The sequence below is a fragment of the Rhipicephalus sanguineus genome, chromosome 5, assembly GCF_013339695.2.
Source record: "Rhipicephalus sanguineus isolate Rsan-2018 chromosome 5, BIME_Rsan_1.4, whole genome shotgun sequence".
In the NCBI taxonomy this organism is placed as follows: domain Eukaryota; kingdom Metazoa; phylum Arthropoda; class Arachnida; order Ixodida; family Ixodidae; genus Rhipicephalus; species Rhipicephalus sanguineus.
The window spans coordinates 15,830,705-15,856,874 of NC_051180.1; the positions used below are offsets into that span (position 1 = coordinate 15,830,705).

The 26,170-nt window shown below is 46.3% G+C and overlaps 1 protein-coding gene across 1 annotated transcript; it reads right to left on the minus strand.

Moving 5' to 3' along the window:
- Nucleotides 1–4,337: 4,337 nt before the first annotated feature.
- On the minus strand, nucleotides 4,338–11,389 carry LOC119393347 (cholinesterase). The gene is made up of 2 exons (XM_049416184.1): nucleotides 9,819–11,389; nucleotides 4,338–4,487 (listed from the first exon to the last, which is right to left on the minus strand). Exon 1 carries the CDS (start codon nucleotides 11,387–11,389, stop codon nucleotides 10,172–10,174), a length of 1,218 nt encoding a protein of 405 aa, XP_049272141.1. The 3' UTR covers nucleotides 4,338–4,487; nucleotides 9,819–10,171.
- Between the last annotated feature and the right edge of the window lie 14,781 nt (nucleotides 11,390–26,170).

Sequence of the window (26,170 nt, forward strand, 5' to 3'; positions counted from 1 at the left end):
GACGCAGTTGTTACTTATTTCTGTTGAACAGTGCGCTCCTTTCGCAAACGCGGCCGCTGCATCGAGCTAAGTGACCTTCGTACGCTCTGTGACTTCAGCGCGGACATCGTGGGGAAAGCACAGGACATACAACCCCCCGCTCCACCCCTCCACCCACTCCCTTCTTTCCTTAAGATAAGCGCACGAAGGCGACTACGCCCTGTAGGGCGAAGAGCCTCAGCGTTCGCAGGAGCGGGGCGACGACCTTTAAAGCGCACACATCGCGCCATCTCGCTGGTGTGTAAGAAAGCACGCTGAAGAAAACGGTGTATATAAATAGCTCGCCGTTAGCACGCTGAAAGACGCTGCTCTCCGTGGCCTAGCCGTCTAACGCCGCTCGTTTCGGAGCGGGAGGTCGACCGTTCGATTCCGCGCGCCGGAAAGTATTTCTGAATTATTTTTTGTGGCTTTTCTACATGTGTATATATACACATATACATATACGGTGCATGGCGACGGCGACGGCAAAAATCAGCCGAGACTGTCCATATAATTGCTATCGCATATAACAGCTCTCATCACAGTTTAAGAAAATGAGAAAATCATCCACAAAACGAAAGGATTTAACAACTCGAGGGCCACCAAACCGGGAAGCAACAATTCTGTCCAAATGAGATAGAAACAATTCGCTTAGTAAGGGAGCTAAACATGAACCAATGCATATCCCCCTCCTCTGAAGAAAATAAAACTACCAATCCATTAAACGAAGGTCGACGAAAGGTAAAGCTGGAGCAAGTTGATGACATTTGATACCCAAACACCGCATTCCTGTTGAAACACTGTAGCACCAAAATCAAGAATAGCTTCTTCAATAGCGTTCGATCGCAGCTGGTGCGGAGAAGAATAATACAAATATTTTATGTCACTATACATGGCTTTAAATGAAACGTCAGAATGTTCGGAAAGATGATGTATGATATTATAAGTGTGTTTAACCAAAAAGGGGTCATTAACTTGTAGCAGCTTAAGGTGATTTTGTAGCCATAATGAGAGAGACTTGTGCCACGTGTCTTTTCCGAGATAATGACACGAAGAGGTTCATCTAGCGTGTGCGTTTTTGCTATGAAAAACATGTGGAGGGCCATTTATGCTTATAGCGTTAACACAAAAATAGCGTCGAAAAAAAAAGAGTTAGTGTTTCTAAAATCCCACATGCGCACTTGTACGTGTAAGGATGGCTTTTTGCGTTTCTTCTGGATTATCATGGACTGTGTTGTTGGCTATTGTGTTGTGGTTTGGGGGCGTAAACTTTCTCGTGTACGTAGTTAGTTAAGTATCTTTTTCGAAATATAGAACCAGTTGGAAGTCAGCGCTCGTCTTTGTCGATTCTTTGTCCCTTCGTCTTTTCCTGCGCTGTACGCAAGTTTAATATGGAATACCAACTAGCCCGTACCGATACCCTGCTACTCTTGGAGGCAAGGCTCATGCGTCCTCCAGAGAGAGAGAGAGAGAGAGAAGTAACTTTATTGGCACCCATCAAATAGATGACGGGGTAGAGGCGTCAGCCTAAACCCACGCTCATCCTCCCTAACCGTCGACCGGGATTCCTTGGGACGTGGCGGCGGTTAGGGCGAGACCGATCACTTGCCGTTGAGCATTTTCCTCTTCGTTGAGTAGCAAGGACTCCCAGGACTCTCTGCATCTGTCTGGCTCATCAAAGTTAGGACAGCTCCAAACCATGTGGACTAAGTCCGCTCTACCATCGCAATGCCTACACCGAGGGCTATACACCGAGGGATGCCACTTGCTCAACAATTGCGGGTTTGGAAATACCCCTGTTTGTAACTTTCTCCACATAACTTCCTCGCTTTTTGAAAGGTTCTTATGCGCTCTCGGGTAAGTCTTACGCCCCAGCTTATAATGGTTAAGGATTTCGTTATAAGTGCTCAGTTCGTCAGCGGTCTGTAGGGGTTCCTCGCATGGGGATGTTGTCGAGACAGCGCTGGAATCCCGGAAAGTGAGACCTCGGGCCAGCGCGTGCGCCTTCTCGTTCCCTCGCAAACCCCCTCCAAGTTTTTTTTTCCTTTGAGTTAGGCGTTACGAGATGTATCAACGTGTCTTTATAAATGGAGTAGTTGAGTGCACATCGCGCGCTTACCAGGCACGCCGACTGCCCTGACGTTTAAAGGGCAAGTTATAGTCTTACGTAACGTCAGCACTCATGTTAGAGCGCAGACGTCACTTTTATTGAGACGAAGCGCACGTTATGGTGCAATTCACATCTCGCGTGCGATGCTTTGAATATCATACGTAGCATTCGTTATTGTATTGATGCGGGGTCGAGCAACGCTTGAATATAGCTTGCTGACTCATAGGAGTGCATATGTAATGTTTATTCCACTGTTATAAAACCGGAGCCAACACTGGAACCAAAATTGACTTTAAGCCGACATGACGTCTGTGTCATAGGAGTACATAAGTAATATTTATTACCTTGTTATAAAACTAGATAGCGAGCAATGAAACCATAGTTTACGTTGCACCGTCGTGATTCTTGCTCGTAGGGTATTTTTCCAAAGCATTTTCAAGACTGGGCGTGGCTGGGTGGTAGAATACTTGATTGTCACGCAGAATGTCTCGGTTCAATTTCTGCTGGGATCCTGGTTTTATCCTTTGCATTCGCCAGGTCAACGTGGCTGATGCCGCATTTTCTTGACGCTCTCCCGTTTAAATTACGAATGTCTGTTATCGCTGTTCATGAGTAGATATAAACTGTGAATCACCTGTCCATGGCGCATAGCCGCATACCGCGGCCTGTGGTATACGTGTATGTGCCACACGTGACTGGAGGAAAGGCTTTATGACGTACACGCCAGCACTTTCGCATTCTTCATGTCGTGACCAGACAGTCATACCCTCATGCCCTCCTATGACAATTTTGGCCAATACAAATTTAAGGAGGCGACCACCAGAGCACCTAGACGTAGGCGGCTAGATAGATGGATACGTAGATAGAAACGCTCAAAGTGCCTTTGGTTCGCTAAGAAATGCGTCGCATTTTAAGAAGAAACAGCTGTATTGCACAAATTGACTTTGCACATAAACATTTAGGGGCACACATGTTTGACACGCCGAAATCAGGCTCTTTTAAAGTCAAGATCTTTTCGTAGTTACCTCGGTGGTATAGTGGTTACCTTGCACTGGCGCAAAGCTCCTCCCCGATGTGACGAGCAGTCATTGCTTGCTATCGCCAGCCGGTAGCAAAAGGGTGACCGTTATCATGTTTGCCTATGTTTTTGACCCGTTGTCAGAAAAAACACCGCACGCAACTGCCGCGGCACATCGGGGAGGAGTTTTTCGCCAGTGCTCACTGTCTTGCATGCGTAATCATGCAAACCGCAATTAAACTTTGCAGCGGGATATCTCGGCGCACAGACATGCTCGAAGAATTCTTTCAAGTGGAACTGTGTAGAAACGCGACTGCCTCCAACTTTTCAATACAAACATGGCCGCTTACTGCACTCATTAAAAAGTTCAGCGATATTTGTTGTCTCCCTTTGTGTCCCTCTAGATAAAGAACTTACCTGTTAAGGTGGTTTTCACGTACCTCCCAGTGCTGAATTTTAAGAAAATCATAAAGCTTAATTTTGAACACCCTGTATATACGCAGAAACACTTTGTACTGAAGAATGGCGTTTCCATTTTGCATGGTGGTGAGCCAAGCAAGCGTTCGTGAAAATTAACCGGGAGTGTAATGCATTTCGCAGCGCGATTTGCCAGAGGTAATAAGCCACCAATATTTTTGAAAAAAAAAATGTTACCATGCAAATATGAACTGTTTATTGGCTCGAATTAATCTGCCACCTTAATATACACGCTTACTGTAACACCCAATTTTTAATCTAGAATACAGTAGAATGGCAAGCTATATATTTGCACAAAGATTCTTTCATTCTATCGACATTCCAATTTCGCTTGGTAGTGCACCAACAGAAAGCTTTCGTGAATATGAAGTGAAGGTAATGTACTTTATAGCGTCATTCGTCAGGAGAACGACCAAATGACCAGTTTCCTTTTTAATTATTGCGTACAAACGGTAACCGTGTATTGGATATCATTTTCCCGCGATCTTAAGATACATGCATGCTGTAGAATACAATTTTCAAACGGAAAAACAAAAACAAGGAAGACGACAAGCTTTATTAGACATTTTTTTTTTGTTTTTTAAGCTACAATACTGTTTCGACATGGCGATTAGCCTACGTGGTTTATTATTTCATGTCGTACTTGATGACACGCTATGAAGTATCTTGCAAATGATCTGTGCACATGCCTTAAAAATGTGTTTAAAAGCAGACTATTCGATCAGAATATGTGGTCGCCATAGTTCGCAGTTATCTTTCTTCTCTTTCACTTCGGTAATGTTTCCAGGACGAAGTTGGAGCACAACAGGATCAGCTGGATTGTACTTCTGCCATTCTTTTCCCTAGGCGAGGAGCTGAGGCTTTCTGGAAGTAACGAAACAGCAGCAACGCGGTGAGGGTCAGAGGATCTTGGAAATTTTGGGACGTCACATTATTTTGGTACTGCCTTAAACCACGATTTCCCCACAAAATAATTTTGTCACACGTGCTAATGGTTGTTTTTCTTGGAATTTACATTTATTTTTAAAATAACTGTGTACCATTCTTTACATTTATGCCATCAAACGAATTAAAGCTCAAACACATTCTTAAATATTTTTTTGAAGTTTAAGGTTTATTGCAACGATTTTATAAGACACAATGCATTTTACGCTTTGTGGGACACAACAAAATTGTTAAAGGGTCCCTAATGAGACTGGTACAATGGAAAACACTGTAAACGGCAACAATATGGAACAAGGATCCATATTTCAATGTTGTATTATTAATAAAATCACAAGTGGAGACAGATATAAATATGTAGTATGGTATGATATGAAATGGACATTGCTATCTAAATGTGAAAACATTGTTGGTGCGACCAATTGATGAATTTAATAAAGAAAAAGTTGATTATTTAATAAATATGTATAGGTTGGGAACCTAGGAAGAGTTGTATAAATATCGCCTGCCAAGTATCATATAGAATGAATGAATCTATATGAAGTGAATTTATATGTGCCAAGAAAGAGTGAAAAAACCGGGCTATCCTTACGTTAATAGTCAGACTATTCCAAATCATAGTTCTTTTAAATGCGAAGCATTTCTTAGCGAACCTCAGGTACTTTGGCCAATTCTATCTACGTATCTATCTATCTATCTATCCGCCTACGTCCGGACGCTCTCCAGGTCGTCTCCATAATTTGTAATATACCAAAATTGGCATAGCAGGAGATCAGCGTATGACGAACACGATCCACTGGTCATGACATCAACAACTCAAAATATTTGTCGCGTACGTCATGAAACCATTCTCTCAGTCACGTGTGGCACATACCCGCATACCAGAGTTCATGTTTGCGGGTATGTGCCACAGGTGATACAGAGTCTCAACCAACACAGTAGCGGTGAACACACACACACATTGACACGCCAGGGAAGTGATAATAATTTTTGGGGTTTTATGTCCCAAAACCACGATATGATAATGAGAGACGCCATAGCGAAGGGCTCCGGAAATTTTGACCATCTGGTATTCTTTAACGTGTACCGAGATCGCACAGTACACGGGCATCTACATTTTGCCTACATCGAAATTCGACCGTCGCGACCGGGATCGAACCCGCGACCTTCGGGTCAGCAGTCGAGCACCGTAACCGCTACACCACGGCGGCGGACGCAAGGAAAGTGAGGAAGCTGAAGACAGAACAGCCCTGGAAGACGCTCAACTACCATCCACTCGTATTCGACCACGTGGATTACGCAAAAACAGGCATGAAAACTTCCTAAACCGAGAGATCCAGGCCTCTCATCATTACCAGTGACTTCAACATTGATTTATCAAGACCCAACAACGCCTGCTCCTTATACTGCGTGAAAGACGGCTTCCATGTGGACAGGGAATCAAAAGACCTCGCTGCCACGTCCAGGACAGGAGGCATCATAGATTATTTCATCGTAAGAGGCATCAAGGATTTCCACCAGCTGTACTATACCTCGCACTTCACTGCACTTAGACCCCTCGTAGCCGCGATCACGAACGAATCCGAATAACAAATCCGGTCCAGCTGCTAGGGCTCACTGATCACGGTGATGATGGCCTTCAAGAACTGTCAAGAACCCCTTCCACGCATGCACACGGGTTCATGCGTGCGTGCGTTCGTTCTCCGTCATAACGGACAAGTATAAGCATAACCGTAACAACTGCACTGTGACTGTAACGTACGTGCAGTGCGCCTGCGCGTGCCACTCGGCTGTGTATATATCTAGGGAAACTTTCCTCAATGAAGCTTAGCTGCGAGTAACGCCTGTCATGCGCATCTGTGTTCTTTCTTTGTCTTGTTCGGATTAGGGCTATCCAGTATTGAAGAATATAAGTGCTATATATCAGCTTACCGCATCTTGTGTTGGTAACACCCATGTTTCTGTTGGCATCGTTACGCAACTCTAAACAACTGGTTATATAACACGTATGCAACTCTTCAACATATGAGTGTGCGTATATCACTTCCAAATTTCTCTAGCGTCATTCCGTAACGTTTCGCTCAATGTGAAAAATTACGCCACAGTCACCACCCCGCGCATGCTTCGCATATCATCGATTCCCACGGTACGTGGGATCTGCCGAATGTTTAATTAGGAAGCTTCACGACCCAACGTAGTATTTATTTTCATCTTATGGGAATGCACCATTGGTAAATATGCTGTTTATTATATCGGTTAGCACTGATAAAATATTGTCCTTAATAAGTTTGGCAGAGAAGGCTGATATATTATCGATACCACATGCGACGTTGGCTAATTCAGAAGTAACGGATTTGATTTAAAAGATGGAGAAAAAATGAGCATCAAGAAGAAGGAATTTATGACGCGTTGTATGCTGTTTCTGTTGGCTTCAAGTGTGAAGAAAAATAGTTGCTAAAGGCTTCCCTGATATTGCCTAGGGAAGTGAATGAGACCTTCATCATAGAGCAGGTAGCGCAAAAATTACGGAGACACAAGAAAGCAACATAAACACGAGACGAGCGCTAACTTCAAACTGAAATTTATTCTCAGAATCCACGCCTATTTATAAACCAGCAGAGATCAAAACAGCACATCGTCACCCAAGAACGTACATCGTAATCCAAAATGAATAGTATGACAACATCTTGATCGGCTCTTACAACGAAAATGATACAAGCAAAATGAAACCCAGCCAAGATACGCTAAAAATTGAACGCGAGCGTTTCAAGTACGCGTGCTCAAACTAGAGACTTTTATCGCGCGGAAAGCGTAGGTGCCAGGTTAGCTGTAAGGAACGCTAACTCACAAGGGTGTAAGCTCAAGGAAGGCTGACTGACACACTCGAGATCGTTCTTTTGAATCAAAAACGCGTACACGATCTCTCTGGACACCTTATTACGGTTTCGGTACACCACTGTAGTGTCAGTTAAAACCGGCTGACAGCCGCACTGCCGACAATGCATTGCGAGATGGGAGTATGGTGAACCTTTGAGAGAGCTGAAATGCTCTCTGAGCCTAATGTTCAAACACCTGCCGTCTGGTTAATGTATTTACGTCCGCAAGAAAAACGAATGTAATAAACAACATTGCAGGTGCAAGAAACAAAACGCATACCGTGCCTAATGGTACAACTAGCCTTTTTGGGGACCTCCTTACTGCACATGCGCCTCTGCAATCTTGGACAAATGGCGCCCACCTTGTTTTTTGCGGTGAAAACAATGTCAACATCATGATGCGACGCCACCTTTTTCACGCGATGAGATAGCCCATGGATGTACGGTATGACCGCGAAATGTTTTTTGCCTAACGTACGTACCTTTGGTGCACACACTGCTTCTGCTTTTACGGCCTTTAAACATTTGACGCTGGCAGCAGTAATGACAGTTTCTGGGTACCCAGCTTTCCGAAGCTTGCTAACCTGCCCATTCACACTCTGTGCTATCAAATGTTCACAGGATTTCTTCAATGCTGAGTGTATGCGAGAAAAAGCGATACCTTGCTTGATAAGCTTCGAATGGGCGGAATTAAAGCTGAGAAGGGCTTTCGCAGAACGAGGCATGTATTGCCAGCATACATGCGAGCACCCCAACGTTATGCGCAAGTCTAGGAACTGAATTACGTTGTCTTTTGGTGTCTCAACCGAGAAACACAAACCTTGGCGATGCTCGTTGAACACCTTAAGCACCTCAACTACCTTGTGGGCGAAATTTGGCGCTATTTTTAGCTTATCTTGGCTGCGCTACATTTTGCTTGTATCATTTTTGTTGTAAGATCAGATAAAGATGTTGTCATATTATATTCATTGTGGATTACGATGTACGTTCTTGGGTGACGATGTGCTGTTTTGATCTCTGCTGGTTTATAAATAGGCGTGGATTCTGAGAATAAATTTCAGTTTGAAGTTAGCGCTCGTCTCGTGTTTATGTTGTTTTCTTGTGTCCCCGTAATTTTTGCGCCACCTGCTCTATGATGAATTCTTACAAACTCGCCCAGATTTCCGTTCTCATGAGACCTTATTACAAATGACCTTTTCGGACAACACTGTCTTCGTTTCCCGGCGGAGGTATTTAATCAGAAGATGCCAGTTTTTCCTGGAGTCATTTATATCGCGAGCAATTCGGTTACTACAGTGCGCTTTCTTTGCAGCGTAGTGTTCCACTCCATGTGTACGAGTATATAGCATATCGTTTTCTCAGTGAAGCGTTAAATGGCTGTTTCTTTAGTTTTCAGTACATAATGTACTTTTTCTTTGTAACGTATAAAAGTTAGTATTGTGCGCGTTCACTAGACACAGATACCTTCTTCATACATGATCATCATCATGGGTGTTCGTCGTCTTCATCGGTTGTGGGAACTCGGCTTGATAGTGATCTGTGCCTCGGTTGTGGTCGCTTCAGCGTGCCTTCGGGGCCTAATAAAGGTCGCGTTAACCATCGCGTCACAGTATGTTATTCGCGTGTCTCTGCCAACTTTCTGCTTGGACGTTACATAAAATGATGTGCAGGCGGCATCAACTGCCTGGTAGTACAGTTTAATAAAGCTGTTGTAGCCCTCATTTGGGCGTCGCAACTCTAACACAGGCGTCAAATCTATGACAGGAACAGTATTAAGAAATAGTTAAACGATGAGGCCAAGGAAAGCCTCGCATGCAAAGCACACGACATGCGTGGCTAACCGCAACATGCGCATCAGTGCTCTTTCTTGCTTTGATCTTTTATCGGTCCATGCAGTCGAACAAGCCACACTATTCTTCTTTTTTTTTTCAGTTTCAGAGCGTCCGCGAGAAGTTCTTTGTCTTTATCATCTTCAGTTTAAAAACTGCGGTGGAGCAGAAACTGCCTTTGTGAACGATTCATTCCATAATTTTATTAAAGTTGAGTTGCCTGGCACTGATATTGTCCCTATTGTTGATTCTGAAAGGCTATATGATTCGATGTTCCCGAACTGCACCGGAGAAATCTGTTTTTCCTAGCAAAAATCTTCAAAAACTGTCCGAGAAACATTCCCTTTCGCAAGTTTACCGTCTTGTATACCATAAGTCCGGTATAAGAGGCATAAGCATGAACTAGTTCACTTGCTCAAATGTAATAATTTGAATTTCTTCAGTTTCATAACAGCATTTATTCCTATTCAACTCTCACAGTAAGGTGTACACACCTACCACAAAACGTGAGGCTGCTGTTTCCTTAATTGAGATCAGCATGTACTTACCCAGTGCTAACAAAGGAGCTGATGATGGCTACTATTTCCTGCATGAAGTTTTCTTCCTTAGAGGTATAGTCGAGTTGTTGAAGCTTCTTGACTCCTGTGTCACCAAGGGCCTTGGTGTAGCGACTCTTGTCCTTCGAGAAAGGAAGGGAACCTAGCACGTATAAGTTGTCATCACCGTGGGTGACACCCATCCACTCAGGCCAGAAACTATACGACGATCTGTGCGCGAACAAGTACCGGTAGGTGTCGATCCCCTGCCGAGCTGCGACATCTGCCATCAGTTTCACAGGACAGTAAAACACACCGTCACCGATGAGCCCGCTAGCAATCTTTACTACGCTTTCACTTGTGTGCTAAACGTCGGGTCCTCCGAAGTATGCATCGACAATAGGTCGAGCGCGAGATATGGAAATTCCGAAAAGGGGTTGCAGAGCCACGGTCATTCCCAGCCTGTAGTCGGTGGCCAGTATCTGTTTCAATGCTGGAGAGGAGTACTGGATATTGTCCAACACAAGCGTGCCTTCGTCGGTCGTGGTTCCCAGAATAACTTGATTGAAAGGAAGCTTCGCCCAGGTTTTCGCTGCCAGTGGGTGTTCCGAAAAAAATTCCTTGCCATACTCGGGTACGAATACCTGGTAAGTGTGATCCAATGTCTCTATGGTACGTATGATAAACGAAGGATCAAGTTTGCGTAGGCACGACATGACACTGTTGAGCTGCTCGTCGACGCTTTTGCTCTGATTATAGCAGCCTAAGGCACCCGCAACGTGGATGAACTTTCCCACGCCCCTATGCGTAATACCGATAATCAAGGACTGTGGTGTACTGCTCATCAGAACGGCTCTCTTGAACAGACCCTGACGTTTCGGAGAGCGTGCCTGCAAGACCGCAGATATGGCACCAGCACTTTGACCTATCAAGGTCACTTCGTCTGTATCGCCGCCGAAGCTGGCGATGTTTTTTCGCACCCAGTCCAAAGCGAGGTACTGGTCCCAAAAACCGAAATTTCCGGGAAGTTCGGGCCTTCCGAGAGAGAAAAAACCAAAAATGCTCACTCTGTAATCGATAGTCACAAACACTACATCGGACAGCGCAACGAAATTGGCCGGGTCATGCACGAAGAGAGAAGAATCGCCCCACTGGAAAGCTCCTCCGTGAATAAAGACGACGACTGGCCTTTTTTCGTTGCACGTTCCCGAAGTGGCACATGTAGAGGAGCGCTTCCATATGTTAAGGTAAAGACAATCCTCTGAAGCACTGGTAGTGTAGTTCAGCGGAACGTCCGCGACAAAACGCAGCACTCTCTGCCAGCAGGGTGGTGTTCTTGCCGCTTCTTGGTACGTTCCATTCCACGGTACAACGCCTTCGGGCTTTCTGAAGCGAAGTTCCCCGATGGGAGATCTTGCGTACGGTATGCCCAAGAAAGCATCGAGTGATCTGTTGCCTACAGTAATAACTTTACCTGAGACGGCTCCTGAGTCGGTCATAACAACCCGCGTAGGTTTGGCAAAACTTTCTTCGTTGCTGTAGACAACTTCGACTGCCAATAGAAAGACTAAAGCTTGCCACATCTTGAATGTGGGGTGCAACCTGTGCTTGGTTGAACTATGAGTGTGCATCACGACTTTCGTGCAGCGTTGTACTCGTCGCACTGCCTTGGCAACGAGCAAAACGCGCTTATTTGAGCGAGAATTGAATAGCGGTGGTGCATCTCTTTTCTTGCTGTTGATTGACGGGCGGTCGAACGCAGTATGTTGCCTTGGGCGAGGGAGTTTGTATGTGGAACGTCTGATTTGTCTTTTCATTATACCTTGAGGTTGGCGGTCACCATGGCGGCACATGATAGCACAAGGCTATAGAGTAAGAACGCAACCGGCACATACAGAATGTACTAGTAAAGATTAAAAGCCAGAGATATACACTGCAGACACAGAAAAAGACAGCGACATGACCAAGCATGACTAGAAACTGTATATTATTGCAGGAAAAAAGCCATGTAGCGACTTACGGCAATCGGCCAGCGCAAGCGCGAGAGTCATCATAAAAATCGCCAACAAAACAGAACAGAAAAACATAATCTAATAACTAATCACCGGTATTAGTGCACTTGAGGAAGTACGCTTCTTGTTACTGAGGCTTAACGGGGTGGCACTTACGCACGTGTTTTCATTCGTAATAACGTGGAAAGCTTCCAAAACTTCCCTTTCTTATTTGCTCTTTCCGCTGTCTAAATGCTCTACACAGTCTAACATGTCTTGTGATAACTCTCGCGCATGCACAGAGTTCTTCGCATGGATTTTTCTGCAATAAACTTCATTTGCTAGTGCAGCCTTGTCCTGTCGCCCTCTTTTCCTGAGTCCGCTGTAGCCCCGAGAACGAACACTGGCGGCGCGGCAGTCGCGGCGATGTGACGTCACGGCAAGGACTCGCTTGCTCCGCGGCCGAGGATCGCCTTTTTTTGCACCCGCTCTTTCGCGATACGGTGGTGATTACTGCTCGTTCTTGCGATGCAAATCTCCCAAGGTAGAAGGTAGAAGTTTACACTACTAGCGAAAGTTTTGTAAGATGTAGAAAGTTTGGATAATATAGCTTATAAGTGGCGAATTCCCGTCAGAACGGAAGCTTCACCGTGAAAATGGTGATGCACAAGAGCAAAACATTCGTTGTTTTCACAGCGTACTCCAAGACATCGGTGCTAAAAAATTTACGCTAATGGTTCTAACTTCATTACAACTTGGCGTAAACTCCACGGTTAGAACACACGTCGCGAAGATTAAAAATTAAATTAGGACGTTTTCAATTCCCTAACTACATTGCGGCTTATCCTACAAGTTATGTCTGCCTTTGCACATTATCTAGGCGATTTGACAGAATTGCGCTTTCTGCTACAGAAGACTTTAGGTGAATCTGTCTATCGTAAATAATCACTTAATACATGCGGGAAATTAAACAAACTAATACTGCCACGCACACAATGGTTTCGGAAATTCTGAGGTTTCAGTATACTTGGATTATCTAAACATTTCTTCTCAACACTCGTCTGTGATTATGTGGCCGTATACCCTGATTTGTATGTACTGCTGGTCCGATCAACCGCCGGGTCACTAGCGGTAATGTTGAATTCTCGTGGGAGCACTGTTGATAACAATCGCCTGCAAAACAAACGCCTGAAAGTCGAAATGAGCGTTTTGAACTGTTTCGATTGCACTCTCAATGACGTGGCCCACGTATTTATTGAACGTCTTTCGCCCTAATGAGTCAATTAATGGTCTCACACATCATGTCCACATAAAGATTCACGATGCTCAGGGGTATGTCAAATGCAAAAAAAAAATTAATTTACGAGCTGGCTTTCTAAACTAGTACTTATACAAGTGTAACAGCGCCGTTGCTACGATGCTGCATGAAGACACAATCTGACAGCAATAAGAAGTTTCCGCAATTAACCTCAACTTTTTTATGTTGTGAAATAAAGCCCCGAAATTATTGCGAGAAAAAAAAATTACACCATCTCCCGCTAAAGGGGACCATGAGGCGATGCGAAGCCGGAGCACTTGCACGATCGCGTTCCGTTGGCGTTCGTTGGGCATGCTACCGACCTCGCGTCGTGGAACGCGAAGAGGGACGCTACGCGCGTCGTATCTTCCATCTAGCCTGGCCGTTAATTCTCACAGGGCGAGCGGGGAACGCGGTCGACAGGCGGGCGAGAGGGGGGCAGCGTAGGAGAGGAGAGAGAAGGGGAGGGGACGCGCATGCGCTCGAGCTCATCGCGGCGTTGCGCAGGAGAGAATTTCGGCATGTCTAGCCAGCGTTTCAGAGGAAGAGTGGAAAGGGGGAGGGGAGAGGGGTGTGGGAGAGGGGGAGGAGAGAGGTAAAGTGGAGAGGGGAAGTGGATAGGGAAAGGGGAGAGGGGAAGGGGAGAGGGAAAGTGGAGAGGGGAATGGGAGAGGGAAAGTGGAGAGGGTGAGTGGAGAGGAGGTGTGTGGAGAGGGTATGCGCATGCGCAGTAAGGGTGGTCACGCCGCACACCACCGGATTGAGCTCGGCCTCAAGATACCTCGCATCTAAAACGTGAAACTAAACAACACGATGAGTTAGCGAGTACGCAAGAAAAACAAACACAACAACTGCGGCAGTATTCTCGGGCGAGCGCTTTCGAGATATTTTCCGAAGCTCAATACTGCATGCGCTTTCGTAATCGTGCGCGGGGCTTGGTACACCGGCAAGAACGCTGTCCGCCGATCGCGGATGAGTCCGATGCAAATAACACTTGTGGAGGCGAAGCCATCATATTTTTTAAAGGAATAGCCCGTGAACAGCACAACCTAATAATGTGAGTAAGGTGTCTTGCGTGTCAAGACCACGACATGATTGTGAGACACGATGCAGATTAATTTTGACCGCCTCGAATTCTTTAACGTTCTCCTGTATATAAGCAGAGGAATGTTGCTTTGCACACCCGTCGGAATGCGGCTGCTGTGGTCGGGAATCAGACCCATCCCCGAAGTTAGCAGCGCGACACAACAACAAACCTGATCACCCCTTTCAAATTGTGCACGACGGCGCGCGGGCACCGTTGGACACTGTGAAGGAAAAATGCATATAATATTTTGTCGTTTCACTAGGAACATTATCGATGCTGTTTTCGTCATTCATCTGAAGCTTGAGACAGGCTAAAAGCGAACGTAAACAGCGGAACAGCGCACGAAGCAAGCGCGTGATATGCCGGCGCGTCACGGCGGGCGTCAAAGAGTCCTTGCCGTGACGTCATCCACGCCTCCCGCCAGGTGGCGCCACCTCAACTTCTCGGGGCTATATTTTCATCTTCAGTCCTGTACTAACTGGCCTGTGTACTATGACATGCTGCTACTGAATGCACCACTGGTGGCTGTCCTGAAGATACGAATACAGATATGATCTTTACAGCGTGGGTCGTTTTCTACGCTCTTAGGTTAAATTACATGCCGTTGTAGCTTAGTAGGCTGAAGTTTTGCTAATAAGCCTGTTGCGCCGCCAAGCTCGCAGTAGCGGGTTCGATTTCCGGCCACGGCACTCGTATTTCGGTGAAACCGAAGCGCTATAACACCCATGTACTTACATTTAGGAGTGCCTTAAAGTAATGGCCAAACGTGATCCGTAGTCCTCCACTACGGCGTGCCTAATAGTCATATGTCATGATTTTTGCACGTAAAATCCCTCAATTTTTTATCATTAAAGTTCAATTTCTGTGAAGCCGCTACGGTTTCCTTTCTTATCGTTAGTTAGTTGTTCGGAAACCGTATAGCTTGCCATTTGCCTCTTTTTACTTATCAAGCAGCGAACACGTGAATCGGGCCCTCAACATGCTTGCTATTCCAGCCTCTTGGCGTCGATGGGTATATAGGCCTACGCATCGACTGTTACTCATTACACATCCTTCTGCCTGGCGGAAAATGCTATGGGAGATGTGTACCGAGTGTCTAAAACGTGTATATTAATTATATCTATTAGAATTAATTAGTAATTACTCGTGTCCTTCATCTTTATGGACTTTATAAGCGTAGCAAGTTTGGCCATTGTTTCTGCAGTACTGGCATGGTGTTCAAAGATGGACAAAATTTGAAGCACATCATAACTTATTGCCCTTATACCCCTGTCACACGAACGTGCAAGAACTCTTTTACGTAAGCGGTCTTTTACAAATTTGAAATACTTTTTAATGAGGAGGCGTTGCCTCGCAGACATACAGCACCGACGATCTCTTTTTAGTGTTTCCTTCCCAACGCGCTACCGAAAGCGTGGTGTCAGATTTGCAAAGAGAACCAGTAAAAAATTAAGAAAAAAGAAAAAAGGAAACATGGCTTATCCCTCCTTCATAGGAATCGGTATAAAACGAAAGTGAAACGTATCTTCAGGGAAGTAGTTGACTGTTTATTGTGCATTGATATATACAATGTATATTGTATATTGGCGTTTGGCAGCTATAACACCGTTTGACGTGGATGCACACACGTTGACGCCTAGTGGCACATCTCCACCCCGAAGACTAACTCCAATAATCATTATTAAACCCTTGTGGTAGCTTAAGTTGTTAACACATACTTGGACACAGCATATATGGTGAATACCACGCAAAGATGGCATCAAGAACCAAATAATAAATGAACACTGGTATTCGGTATGCATTCCTTCGCAACGTCGTCAACTGAGGAGAGAAACGGCAAGGTGTGCGCTCCCCAGTAATAAGGTAACATACGCCTATGCTCATTCATACACTACCGAGCAGCAACTGTGAACTTTGATTTTAGTTGCGCGATCGCGATTGCTGATGCGCGCGCTATCTCTACAGGCACACGGCTTGTATACCCTTCTGCGTGCTGTGCTCTCAACGTGAAGAGACTGCGCGAAAAGTGTTTCTCTCCCTGGAGTGGCCGTATTCTCTTGCACCAGCGTTTTGTAGAGTCACGCGAGAACGGAACGGAAGAGTTAGCTGCCAGCTTTACTTCGTATAATATTACACTTTGTTGCTATCGCACTCATTGCTTCGCCCTTACGGTTAAAATCATTTTTTGTCTTCTGGTTTTTCTTTGTCACCCATTAGTGTCATATCCGTGACGGAAATACGTCACTGAAATCTTGGTTGAACGCGGCATACAACACTTTCGTGTTAAGATAAAATTATGTATCTCAATATAATAAGGTAACGCGATGTCGGCTCAGACATCGCGTTACCGTTGTGCTTCTGCGCGCGCAGCTCGTGCAGGTTGTCTTCCCACAGCCTGATTAAAGTCCAAGTGTCCCTCTCCGACCATTGTAGCCGTTATTTTTTGCCTGCGCGCAGGGCGGTTTCGTCAATCGCGTTGGCGTCGTTCTTGCATCCGTGCGTGCGACGCGCTAAACGTTCACACGTGATATCCCCTACCCGTTCGACCTGCTTACGAAAGCGCACAAGGAAATGAACTTCAAAGGGTTTGTCACACGTTCTACGAGATCTAAAATTTATTTTTATGATGAGCCTAGATGACAGAAAAATACACATTTGCTGATTATTTCAATCAGTTCCTAACTGCTAGCCCCACTGGTTTTGAGGATACTTTCTTACGGCCGTGAAAGAGATCGACGAGCTCCGTTTCCAGAAAAGACCGCTTCTGAAGAGGATGTCTCTCTTTGTCGTGTGTCTGAGGGTGAAACTCTTTCTCGGAGGAAGTCTTCTTGCTAAAAAGACTTTCAACTGCCCGTGTGACAGGGGTATTAAAAATTGAAAATTTGTTGAAGAATATCTCTTTTTTCAGGTAAAATATTTATTCTATTTTTCGACAGCATTACACAGCCGCCACATGCCAAGTTTCCCGCAGTTCCGGGGAAAGAAGATATGTGCCCCACGTTCACGTTTGGTAAAATGTGGGAGGGCCATTGGAAGGTCATGATAGAAATGATGTGCGCAAAGTCCAAGATTGGTGGGTTAATATACCCGTTTGCAGTTAAAGATAGAATTGTCGTTTTGTCCCTACTGTAGCAAGCCTATCCCTACTGTACCTACTGTCCCTAATATACCAAAGTTGATAATGGCACATCCACATTTGCTTTGGGTCTTGGAGTATGCACGCGGGCACCTGATGAATAAGGCTAAGAACTGTCCTCGATGGGGCTTCTTGTGACCCATACTGGTCTGTGGGACAACTGTTGTTGCAAAATATATTTAAATATCGTAAAGATATCATCTAGTCAAATATCGTGGACACTGGAACTTCGCACGTTGCCTGCGCGTTAACACAGAACCTATGTTCTGTGGCAATGTGCGAAGTTTATTTGTCAGTGGTGAAACATTTATAGTGACCTATTTATTCAACGGCTGAAATGCGTTATCCGGTCATTGATTACTATTTCACAGTTTCCGTGCACAACCAAACTGGGAAGAAAATTTTAGCCTTCCTGTTGTGGTTTACATGTTATGTCTAGTGTGCTTACACAGTCAAAATAGTGCGTGATTACTTCAAGCATTTGAAAGGCACACCAAAGGCAAATAAAAATTTATGCCGGATTGAAATTTCAATGCTCGAGAACATCTGAAAAGTTAATATTACGTAGGTCAGCGCTTTAATAATCGTGATATCAAGCTAAATGTCGGACACGATTTGCGCCACCAGTGTGTCATTCTCGTACTATAACCCGATGACGTAGAACGCCCTGAATACAATTAATCACTAATAATCAAACTATCCATGATAAAAAAGAACATTGCAGCGCATTAAACCATGGAATAAAGTGCAAGTTGTGTACTTCAGTTTGGTTCATGGAAAAAAAGAAGTTCTAACAGCGCAGCTGCTTCAGCTCGGAGAATCCCCGTTGGTCGTGAAGAGAAATTATTATAATCATGAACCGGCACGCACTCTCTTCTTCCTCCTCTATTTCGCTCCCAGAACACGCGCGCCGATTTGTCCAGCGTGGGATGCAATAACTATGATGGGCGAGACAACGAGTACAGAGAGAGAAAAATATAGAGATCGAAAGGGAAGTAGTAGAAAGAAATAGAGAGAGAAAGCAATACATATATATATATATATATATATATATATATATATATATATATATATATATATATATATATATATATATTGTAAGCACATTTATCGTACTTCATCGTTCTCACTTGTACATAACCATCATTCCAGTAAGACAGATAACTGGGCAAGTTGGTATGGATCCATAATTTAAACTTTTTTAGCGCGCACAAAAGACAAGGACAAGCAAGAGACACACGAGCGCTAACTCTCAACTGTTTATTTTTTCAAAGGAACGATACATATAAATACCCAAAAACCAGCATAGAGCATGTGCGGCGCAAGTCATGTGACACACTGTCAGAAGGGCTAAACTCACTAGGGAAAGAAACATTTTCACACTTGTCTGATCATTGTAAATCATGCCATTGTGAACCCGTTTTTCATGATACAGATATCTTGTTTGCAGATAAAGACAACCTAACACGGGAAGTTACGGAAGCATTTTATATCAATAGGTGTGCAGAGAAATGCATCAGTCACCCTTCGGTGGCTCTAACAGATAAAGAGTTGGTTTTTTTAAATTCCGTTTAGCCCTTCTGACAGTGTGTCACATGACTTGCGCCGCACATGCTCTATGCTGGTTTTTGGGTATTTATATGTATCGTTCCTTTGAAAAAATAAACAGTTGAGAGTTAGCGCTCGTGTGTCTCTTGCTTGTCCTTGTCTTTTGTGCGCGCTAAAAAAGTTTAAATTATAACCATCATCATCGCCATTGGGTTGGTTGGTTGCTGTTCTGAGCCGAGGCAGACATCGCGGAATAAACGCTGCTGCTGGCCCTGCCTGGTGAAGTCTTCCTGCGTCTTTCAGAGTGGTGGAGGTGGGTCAAGATCCCGACGTCCTCCTACGTTCGCGTCCCACCTGGAGCTACGATCCGGTCGCCGCTTGCGCCCGGCCACCCCCACAGCTATGCAGACAACGGAACCAACACCTAGCCCTAACCCTACCGCGCCGATGCCTGCGGCTGCCCTCCCTTCGTCCACTGTCACCAGCCCTCAGCGCGAACCACCCGTATTCGCTGGTCTCCGCGGTGACGACGTCGAGGACTGGCTCGACCTTTACAACCGTGTGGGTTCAGCCAATCGGTGGACCGAAGCGGAGAAATTGAGCTATCTCCCATTCTACCTGACCGGCGTTGCCAAAACGTGGTATTTCAACCACGAAACTGACTTCGTCGATTGGTTGACCTTTGCCACCAAGCTGCGACAAATCTTCGGATGCTCGTCAGGTCGTTCCGAAACCGCCAAACAGAAGCTGGCTACGCGGGTTCAACTTGCACAGGAGACATACACTTCATATATCGAGGATGTTTTGGCCCTCTGTCGCCGTGCGAACAGCGATATGACGGAAGCCGAGCGCGTTCGCCACATCCTTAAAGGAATTGGCACGATTGCGTTCAACGCCTTGGCTGTTAACAATCCAACTACGGTTGAAAACATCATTTCCACATGCCAACGCCTTGACCGATTGCAGTCCCTCCGCCTTCAACAAGACAGCGATCCTCGCCTTATGCCTCCCTCTGATTTGAAAGCTCTTATCCGCGCCATCATCCGTGAAGAACTTCGAGACCTGGAACAGCAGCGGTCCACTGCCGTCTCAACTCCACCCGCACCGTTCGACCTGCGGAATCTTGTGAAGCAGGAGTTGGCGGCCATGACAACACCGACAGCGCCGGTCGCTCCACCAGCACGCCCGCTGCCCACATACGCTGATGTGGCCTCCCTGACGACACCGACAGCATCAGTTGCTCAAACACTGATGCCCACATATGCCGATATAGCTGCAATTCCGCCTGCTGCGGTCACGTCTGGGCCTGCTGACATTACTTGTGGCCATTTGGCTTCTGTGCGAGGTGCGGTACCTGCTCCACCCTCGTCTCCTCAGTGGCGTCCGTCCCGTCCTGTTTGTTTTTACTGCGGTATCCGAGGCCACATATCTCGTTACTGCCGTCGCCGCCAGCAGGATGAACGACGAGGCTATGCTGAGTTCGAGCGAGACCGGTTTCGAAGACCCGATCATTATGGTCCAGACTCCTACCCATTCACGCAGTACCGGGCTCCGTCTCCTCCAGCGTCCCCGCGTCAACATCAGGACTACCGCTCCTCCAGACGACGCTCTCCATCACCCTACCGCCGCTCGGCATCGCCGCTTCGGCCCCTCTCCCGCACTCTTGAACAACATTCGGAAAACTAAGGATTGCAGTTTTTGGAGGGAAAACTGCGTCCCGTCGATCATCAAAAATGCCTCCCGTTTCCCCGGCTAACCTGTTGTCAGTGACTATTGAAGGTGTTCCTGTGCAAGCGCTTGTTGATACCGGTGCCGCTACTTCTGTTATACGTAGTGACTTGTGCTCGCGGCTCCGTAAAGTCAGAACACCTTATGTGGGACCTGTGTTGCGTGGCGCAAATAACGTACTCATCCAACCTGATGGACAGTGTACGGCTCGCGTTTTCATCGACGGCATACGTCACCACATCGAGATGATTGTGCTACGCACGTGCGTTCATGAACTTATCCTTGGTTGGGACTTCCTACATTCTGCTTCCGCTGTCATATCATGTAAAGAACACGTCGTTCACATCACGGATACATCGGATGCATCTATGTCAGCCCCGCCTTCATTGATCTTCAACTTGGCTGTCGCTGAAGACTGTGTTTTGCGCCCTGGTCATGAACACGTGGTAGCTGTTGCATCTAGCCAAGTAGCCGATGGTGACGCCCTAGTTGCCCCTGCTCCTCGCTGCATCTCTCGTGGAATTCTCGTCGCCCCCTGTCTCCTCCGGTTGTCTCATGGCCGCGCGCTTCTGCCCATTTGCAACACAACTGCAGAATCTACGATGTTGCCCAAGGGGATGACTGTAGCGACGATAGACACATCTCCACTGACCTCCATTGCAGCACTTTGCCCGTCTTCATCGTCAGTACCCACGTCAGGTGCGAGTTCTTCCCCTTTCCGAGCAGTAATCGGCTCCGATCTAACCTCTGCACAATCCACAGCGTTATTGGCGCTTTTAGCTAAGCATAAGGCCTGCTTCGATAGCTGTGCCACGACACTGAGTCAGACTCCCGTGGCCGTACACCGCATTGAAACGGATGGTTCTGGTGTTATACGCCGTCGGCCTTATCGTGTCTCACAATCGGAAAGAAAAGTCATTGAAGAACAAGTTGATGATATGCTATCACGCAAGATAATACGGCCATCTTCCAGTTCCTGGGCTTCTCCGGTCGTCTTAGTGAAGAAAAAAGATGGCTCCGTTCGTTTCTGCGTTGATTATCGAGCGCTGAATAAGATCACGCGCAAGGATGTATATCCTATGCCTCGAATAGATGACGCCTTGGACACACTACAAGGAGCGCAGTATTTTTCCAGCCTTGACCTACGATCGGGGTATTGGCAAATCCCTATGAATGAGGCTGACAAAGAGAAAACCGCCTTTGCTACGCCGGATGGGCTCTACGAATTTAACGTAATGCCATTTGGCCTGTGCAACGCTCCGGCAACATTTGAGCGCATGATAGATACTGTTCTTCGTGGCCTAAAATGGAAGACCTGCCTCTGTTATTTAGATGATATTGTTGTGTTTTCATCTACCTTTGCCCAACACCTTCAACGATTAGACGAGGTACTTCAGTGCCTTTCAAACGCTGGCCTTCAGATAAATACCAAAAAGTGCATGTTTGCCAGCAAAAGTATAAAAGTCCTCGGTCACGTCGTTTCCAAAGACGGAGTCCGGCCAGATCCCGACAAGATAGCCGCTGTATTGCAGTTTCCTCGGCCTTCCACCCAAAAGACGTTGCGCAGTTTTCTTGGCCTGGCGTCATACTTTCGCCGCTTTATACGCAACTTCGCGACTATAGCGGCTCCCCTAAATAAGCTATTAGTCGCTGGTGCTCCTTTCGCTTGGTCCGACGACTGCGAGATCGCATTTGCAGTCCTTAAAGAACGCCTGACTTCCGGACCAGTGCTTCGCCACTTTGACGAGAGCGCGCCTACTGTCCTCCACACTGACGCAAGTGCGCAAGGTATTGGAGCAGTACTTTTGCAGCGTGATGCCGCCTCTAAAGAGCAGGTTGTGGCATACGCCAGCCGGACTCTGTCGACAGCGGAGAGGAACTACACGATCACGGAGCAGGAATGCCTGGCTATTGTCTGGTCGATACAAAAATTCTGCCCGTACCTCTACGGTCGGCACTTCACTATCGTCACAGACCATCACGCACTGTGTTGGTTGTCCTCGATGAAGAATATGTCAGGACGTCTAGCGCGCTGGGTCCTGCGCTTGCAAGAGTATGACTTTACCATCACATATAAGTCTGGCAAATGTCATCATGATGCCGACGCGCTGTCCCGATGCCCACTTTCACTATCTCTTCACAATACGTCCTCCGCATCGCCTCCTCAGAGCTCCGACATCCCGCCTGCCTCACGACACCTGTCGATCACCTCATTGGACCAAATTCAACCTTCTTCGCAAGCCGGTTTCCGTTCACTTCAGCGGGCCGACACCTACTGTCGAACTTTCCTTGACTACCTTCGCGGCATCACTAAACCACCTAACAGCCGCTTGAGACGCCAGCTCAAGACAATTCCGCCTCGACGACGGTGTGCTCGAACGCTATATTTATCATCCCACGGGTAACAAGTGGGTGCCGGTCCTTCCCCGCTGTCTTCGTCTTCGTGTTTTAGAAGCATTTCACGATGACATTGCTGCTGGTCATCTAGGTTTTCGCAAGACCTACGACCGCATCAGGACCCGCTGTTTCTGGCCCGGCTTGTCCACGTCGGTAGCCAAATACGTGGGCTCGTGCGCGTCATGTCAGCACCGTAAGCGGTCCAAGTCCCCACCCGCCGGTTTCCTGCAGCCTCTTCCCTGTCCGACAACACCTTTTGAATTTGTCGGAATCGACTTGTATGGTCCCTTGCCGTTGACGTCTAACGGTCACCGTTGGATCGTCACTGCAGTCGATCATTTGACAAGATACGCCGAGACTGCGTCTCTTCGGTCCGGTACTGCTACAGAAGTCGCCGACTTTTTCTTGCAGTCCATCGTCTTGCGCCATGGAGCTCCTCGCGTTCTTCTGAGTGACCGGGGCAAAGCCTTCATTTCGCACGTCCTCGAGGAAGTCCTGCGGGCCTGTAGAACGACGCATAAAACCACTTCTACGTACCACCCACAGACGAACGGTCTTACTGAGCGCTTTCACCGAACGCTCTCTGACATGATCTCCATGTACCTACGTCCGGATCACAAAAACTGGGACAATATTTTGCCATTTGTCACCTTCGCATATAATACCGCGACACAAAGATCTACCGACTACAGCCCTTTCTTCCTTGTGTATGGACGATCTGCATCCTCAGTCTTCGACACGGCATTCTTCTTTGGTCCAGCTCCGTCCAGTACTCCTCTACCAGAAGAGTTCGCAGCTCGAGTCGCGCAATGCCGTGAAATTGCTCGGCGCAACACGGAAGCCACTCAAGAAGAACGAAAACGTCGCTGCGATAGCAAAAGACGCGACGTGACATTTCATTCCGGAGATAAGGTCTTACTATGGACCCCGACTCGAGCGTCAGGGCTCTGCGAGAAATTTCTTCACCGGTACGTTGGCCCATACACCGTTCTACGACGAACTTCCCCAGTGAACTATCTCGTCACCCCGCTTCAGTCCGTCACTGACCACCGTCGTCGCAGCACAGAAATTGTTCACGTGTCACGCATGAAGCCTTTCATTACTCGTTCGGCTGATCTTTGAGTTGCGGCCAGGCTGGCCGCTTCGAAGAGGGGGGGAAATTAGTGTAAGCACATTTATCGTACTTCATCGTTCTCACTTGTACATAACCATCATCATCGCCATTGGGTTGGTTGGTTGCTGTTCTGAGCCGAGGCAGACATCGCGGAATAAACGCTGCTGCTGGCCCTGCCTGGTGAAGTCTTCCTGCGTCTTTCAATATATATATATATATATATATATATATATATATATATATATATATATATATATATATATCTATATATATATATATATATATATATATACATTCTCTATCCTCGTAACCACGACAAGCATGCCGTGGATACGAGGATAGAGAAAGAGAAAGAAATAAAGAGAAAATAAAAAGGCCGCCCAGCGCCGCACTTCCTTCAGACTTGGCACCACTAGTGCCTTAATATTTTACGCTACCCTTGAGAACGACGCGGATGGTCAAGTGCAGTTTCGTTTTCGCCGGGCTGCGGTAAAGCGCCGGCTGTCGGACAGTATGGAGCGGGCATATCGAATGCTACGTCGCAAGCCTCTTCTGAATTGCGCTAACGGTATGAGGATCACTAAAATGCAATTTCCTTTCAAACTAAGCAATTACTTGGCCCGAAACAAGCACTGCGAGGTGACTGGAACGCTCTTTCAACAATCCATGTCGACTTAATATTTGATTTTAGAGTACTTTCGAATCGCCATGCGTAGTTTTATCAAACATATACCTATATTTCTTTAGTCCTCGGAGAACGAAGCGTGGTACAGAGCCCATATTTGGTTGTAGTATGGCCCGCTTGTTAGGAATGAGTTCGTGAAGTTGAACATGTATAAGTCAATCATGGCTTTCGAAATAAGCTCCTCGTTGTTAGCTTCAAGTTGTTATATGAGCGTTAAAAAACCGATGTATTTGTTGTGTTATAGGATGAGAAAATGTGACACTGTGTTGCTTATCACTATGTTGCTTATCGTACATACCGGGTGTTTCAAGAAATGTGTCCAAAATTTTCCAAATTTAAGGAAATGCGATATACATTTGATGCCTTCACAATTGCTTTTTCTGTAACCGCAGACATCTTAAGCTTGTTAAAGACATTATTTGGAACAGTAAATACGAAAATTAAATTAATTAACTTTTTAATTAGCGGAGTTAGGTGGTTATGTCAAATGGGAAAAATAAAGTACTTTATTTGAACAACCCATTGCAGCTTTGGCATTCTAAAAAAACGGCCTCTAGTACTCGTCGTGGCGTAATAAAATTCAACCAAATTCAACGGTGAAACCGAAGCTCCGATGAGCGCAACGAACAGCCTACCAGAATGACGTCACTATTCAAGACAACGATACAGAAGTGTAGTCCTTCCGCGTTGGTTAATATGTGCGTGATGCGTCCTATAACTGCAAGCGCAGCCCGCACACCCACACAACGAAGCTGGTTGATGGTTGATATAACGACGCTCACTCCTTCTGCACGTCTCAGAAGAAGATGACAGTTGCGCTCTTCCGTGATATGGTCTCGGCTTCGCCGCTGAATTTGGTCGAATGTCATTACTTCGCAATTATTATAAGAGGTTGTTTTTTCGCAATCTCAAAGCTGCAATGGATTCCAGTACTGTTCACGGAGACAGTCACTTTGCAACGCGCTCGACAAATTGGACGACCGCACTCTGTCGTAAAAAAGAATCCTGTGCCATGGACCGGACCAAACGTCACAGAAAAAGGCTGTGCAAGCGCTACTGCGCTTTCTGCGTTCAACCGGTCTCTCAGAACGGCTCTGACTGGAATCTCTTGTGTGTGTGTGTGCATGTATGTGTGTGTGGCTTTTTTTCGTTTTTATTTTATCTCTCTTCCTCGGTCCTCTTTCCGATCCCTATGGGGAACCTGCGCTGGAGTTTCCGCGGACAGGGTGCGCCGCCCTGCCGGGCACGGCCGGAAACACTCGGGCATACAAACAAATACGAGTGGCTGCTAACGTGAACCATGCCGCCGTGCGCGATCATCAAACGAAGAAAAAGAAGCATCGAGACCGGCGGTATTGTTGTGTCCACAAATGCCACAATC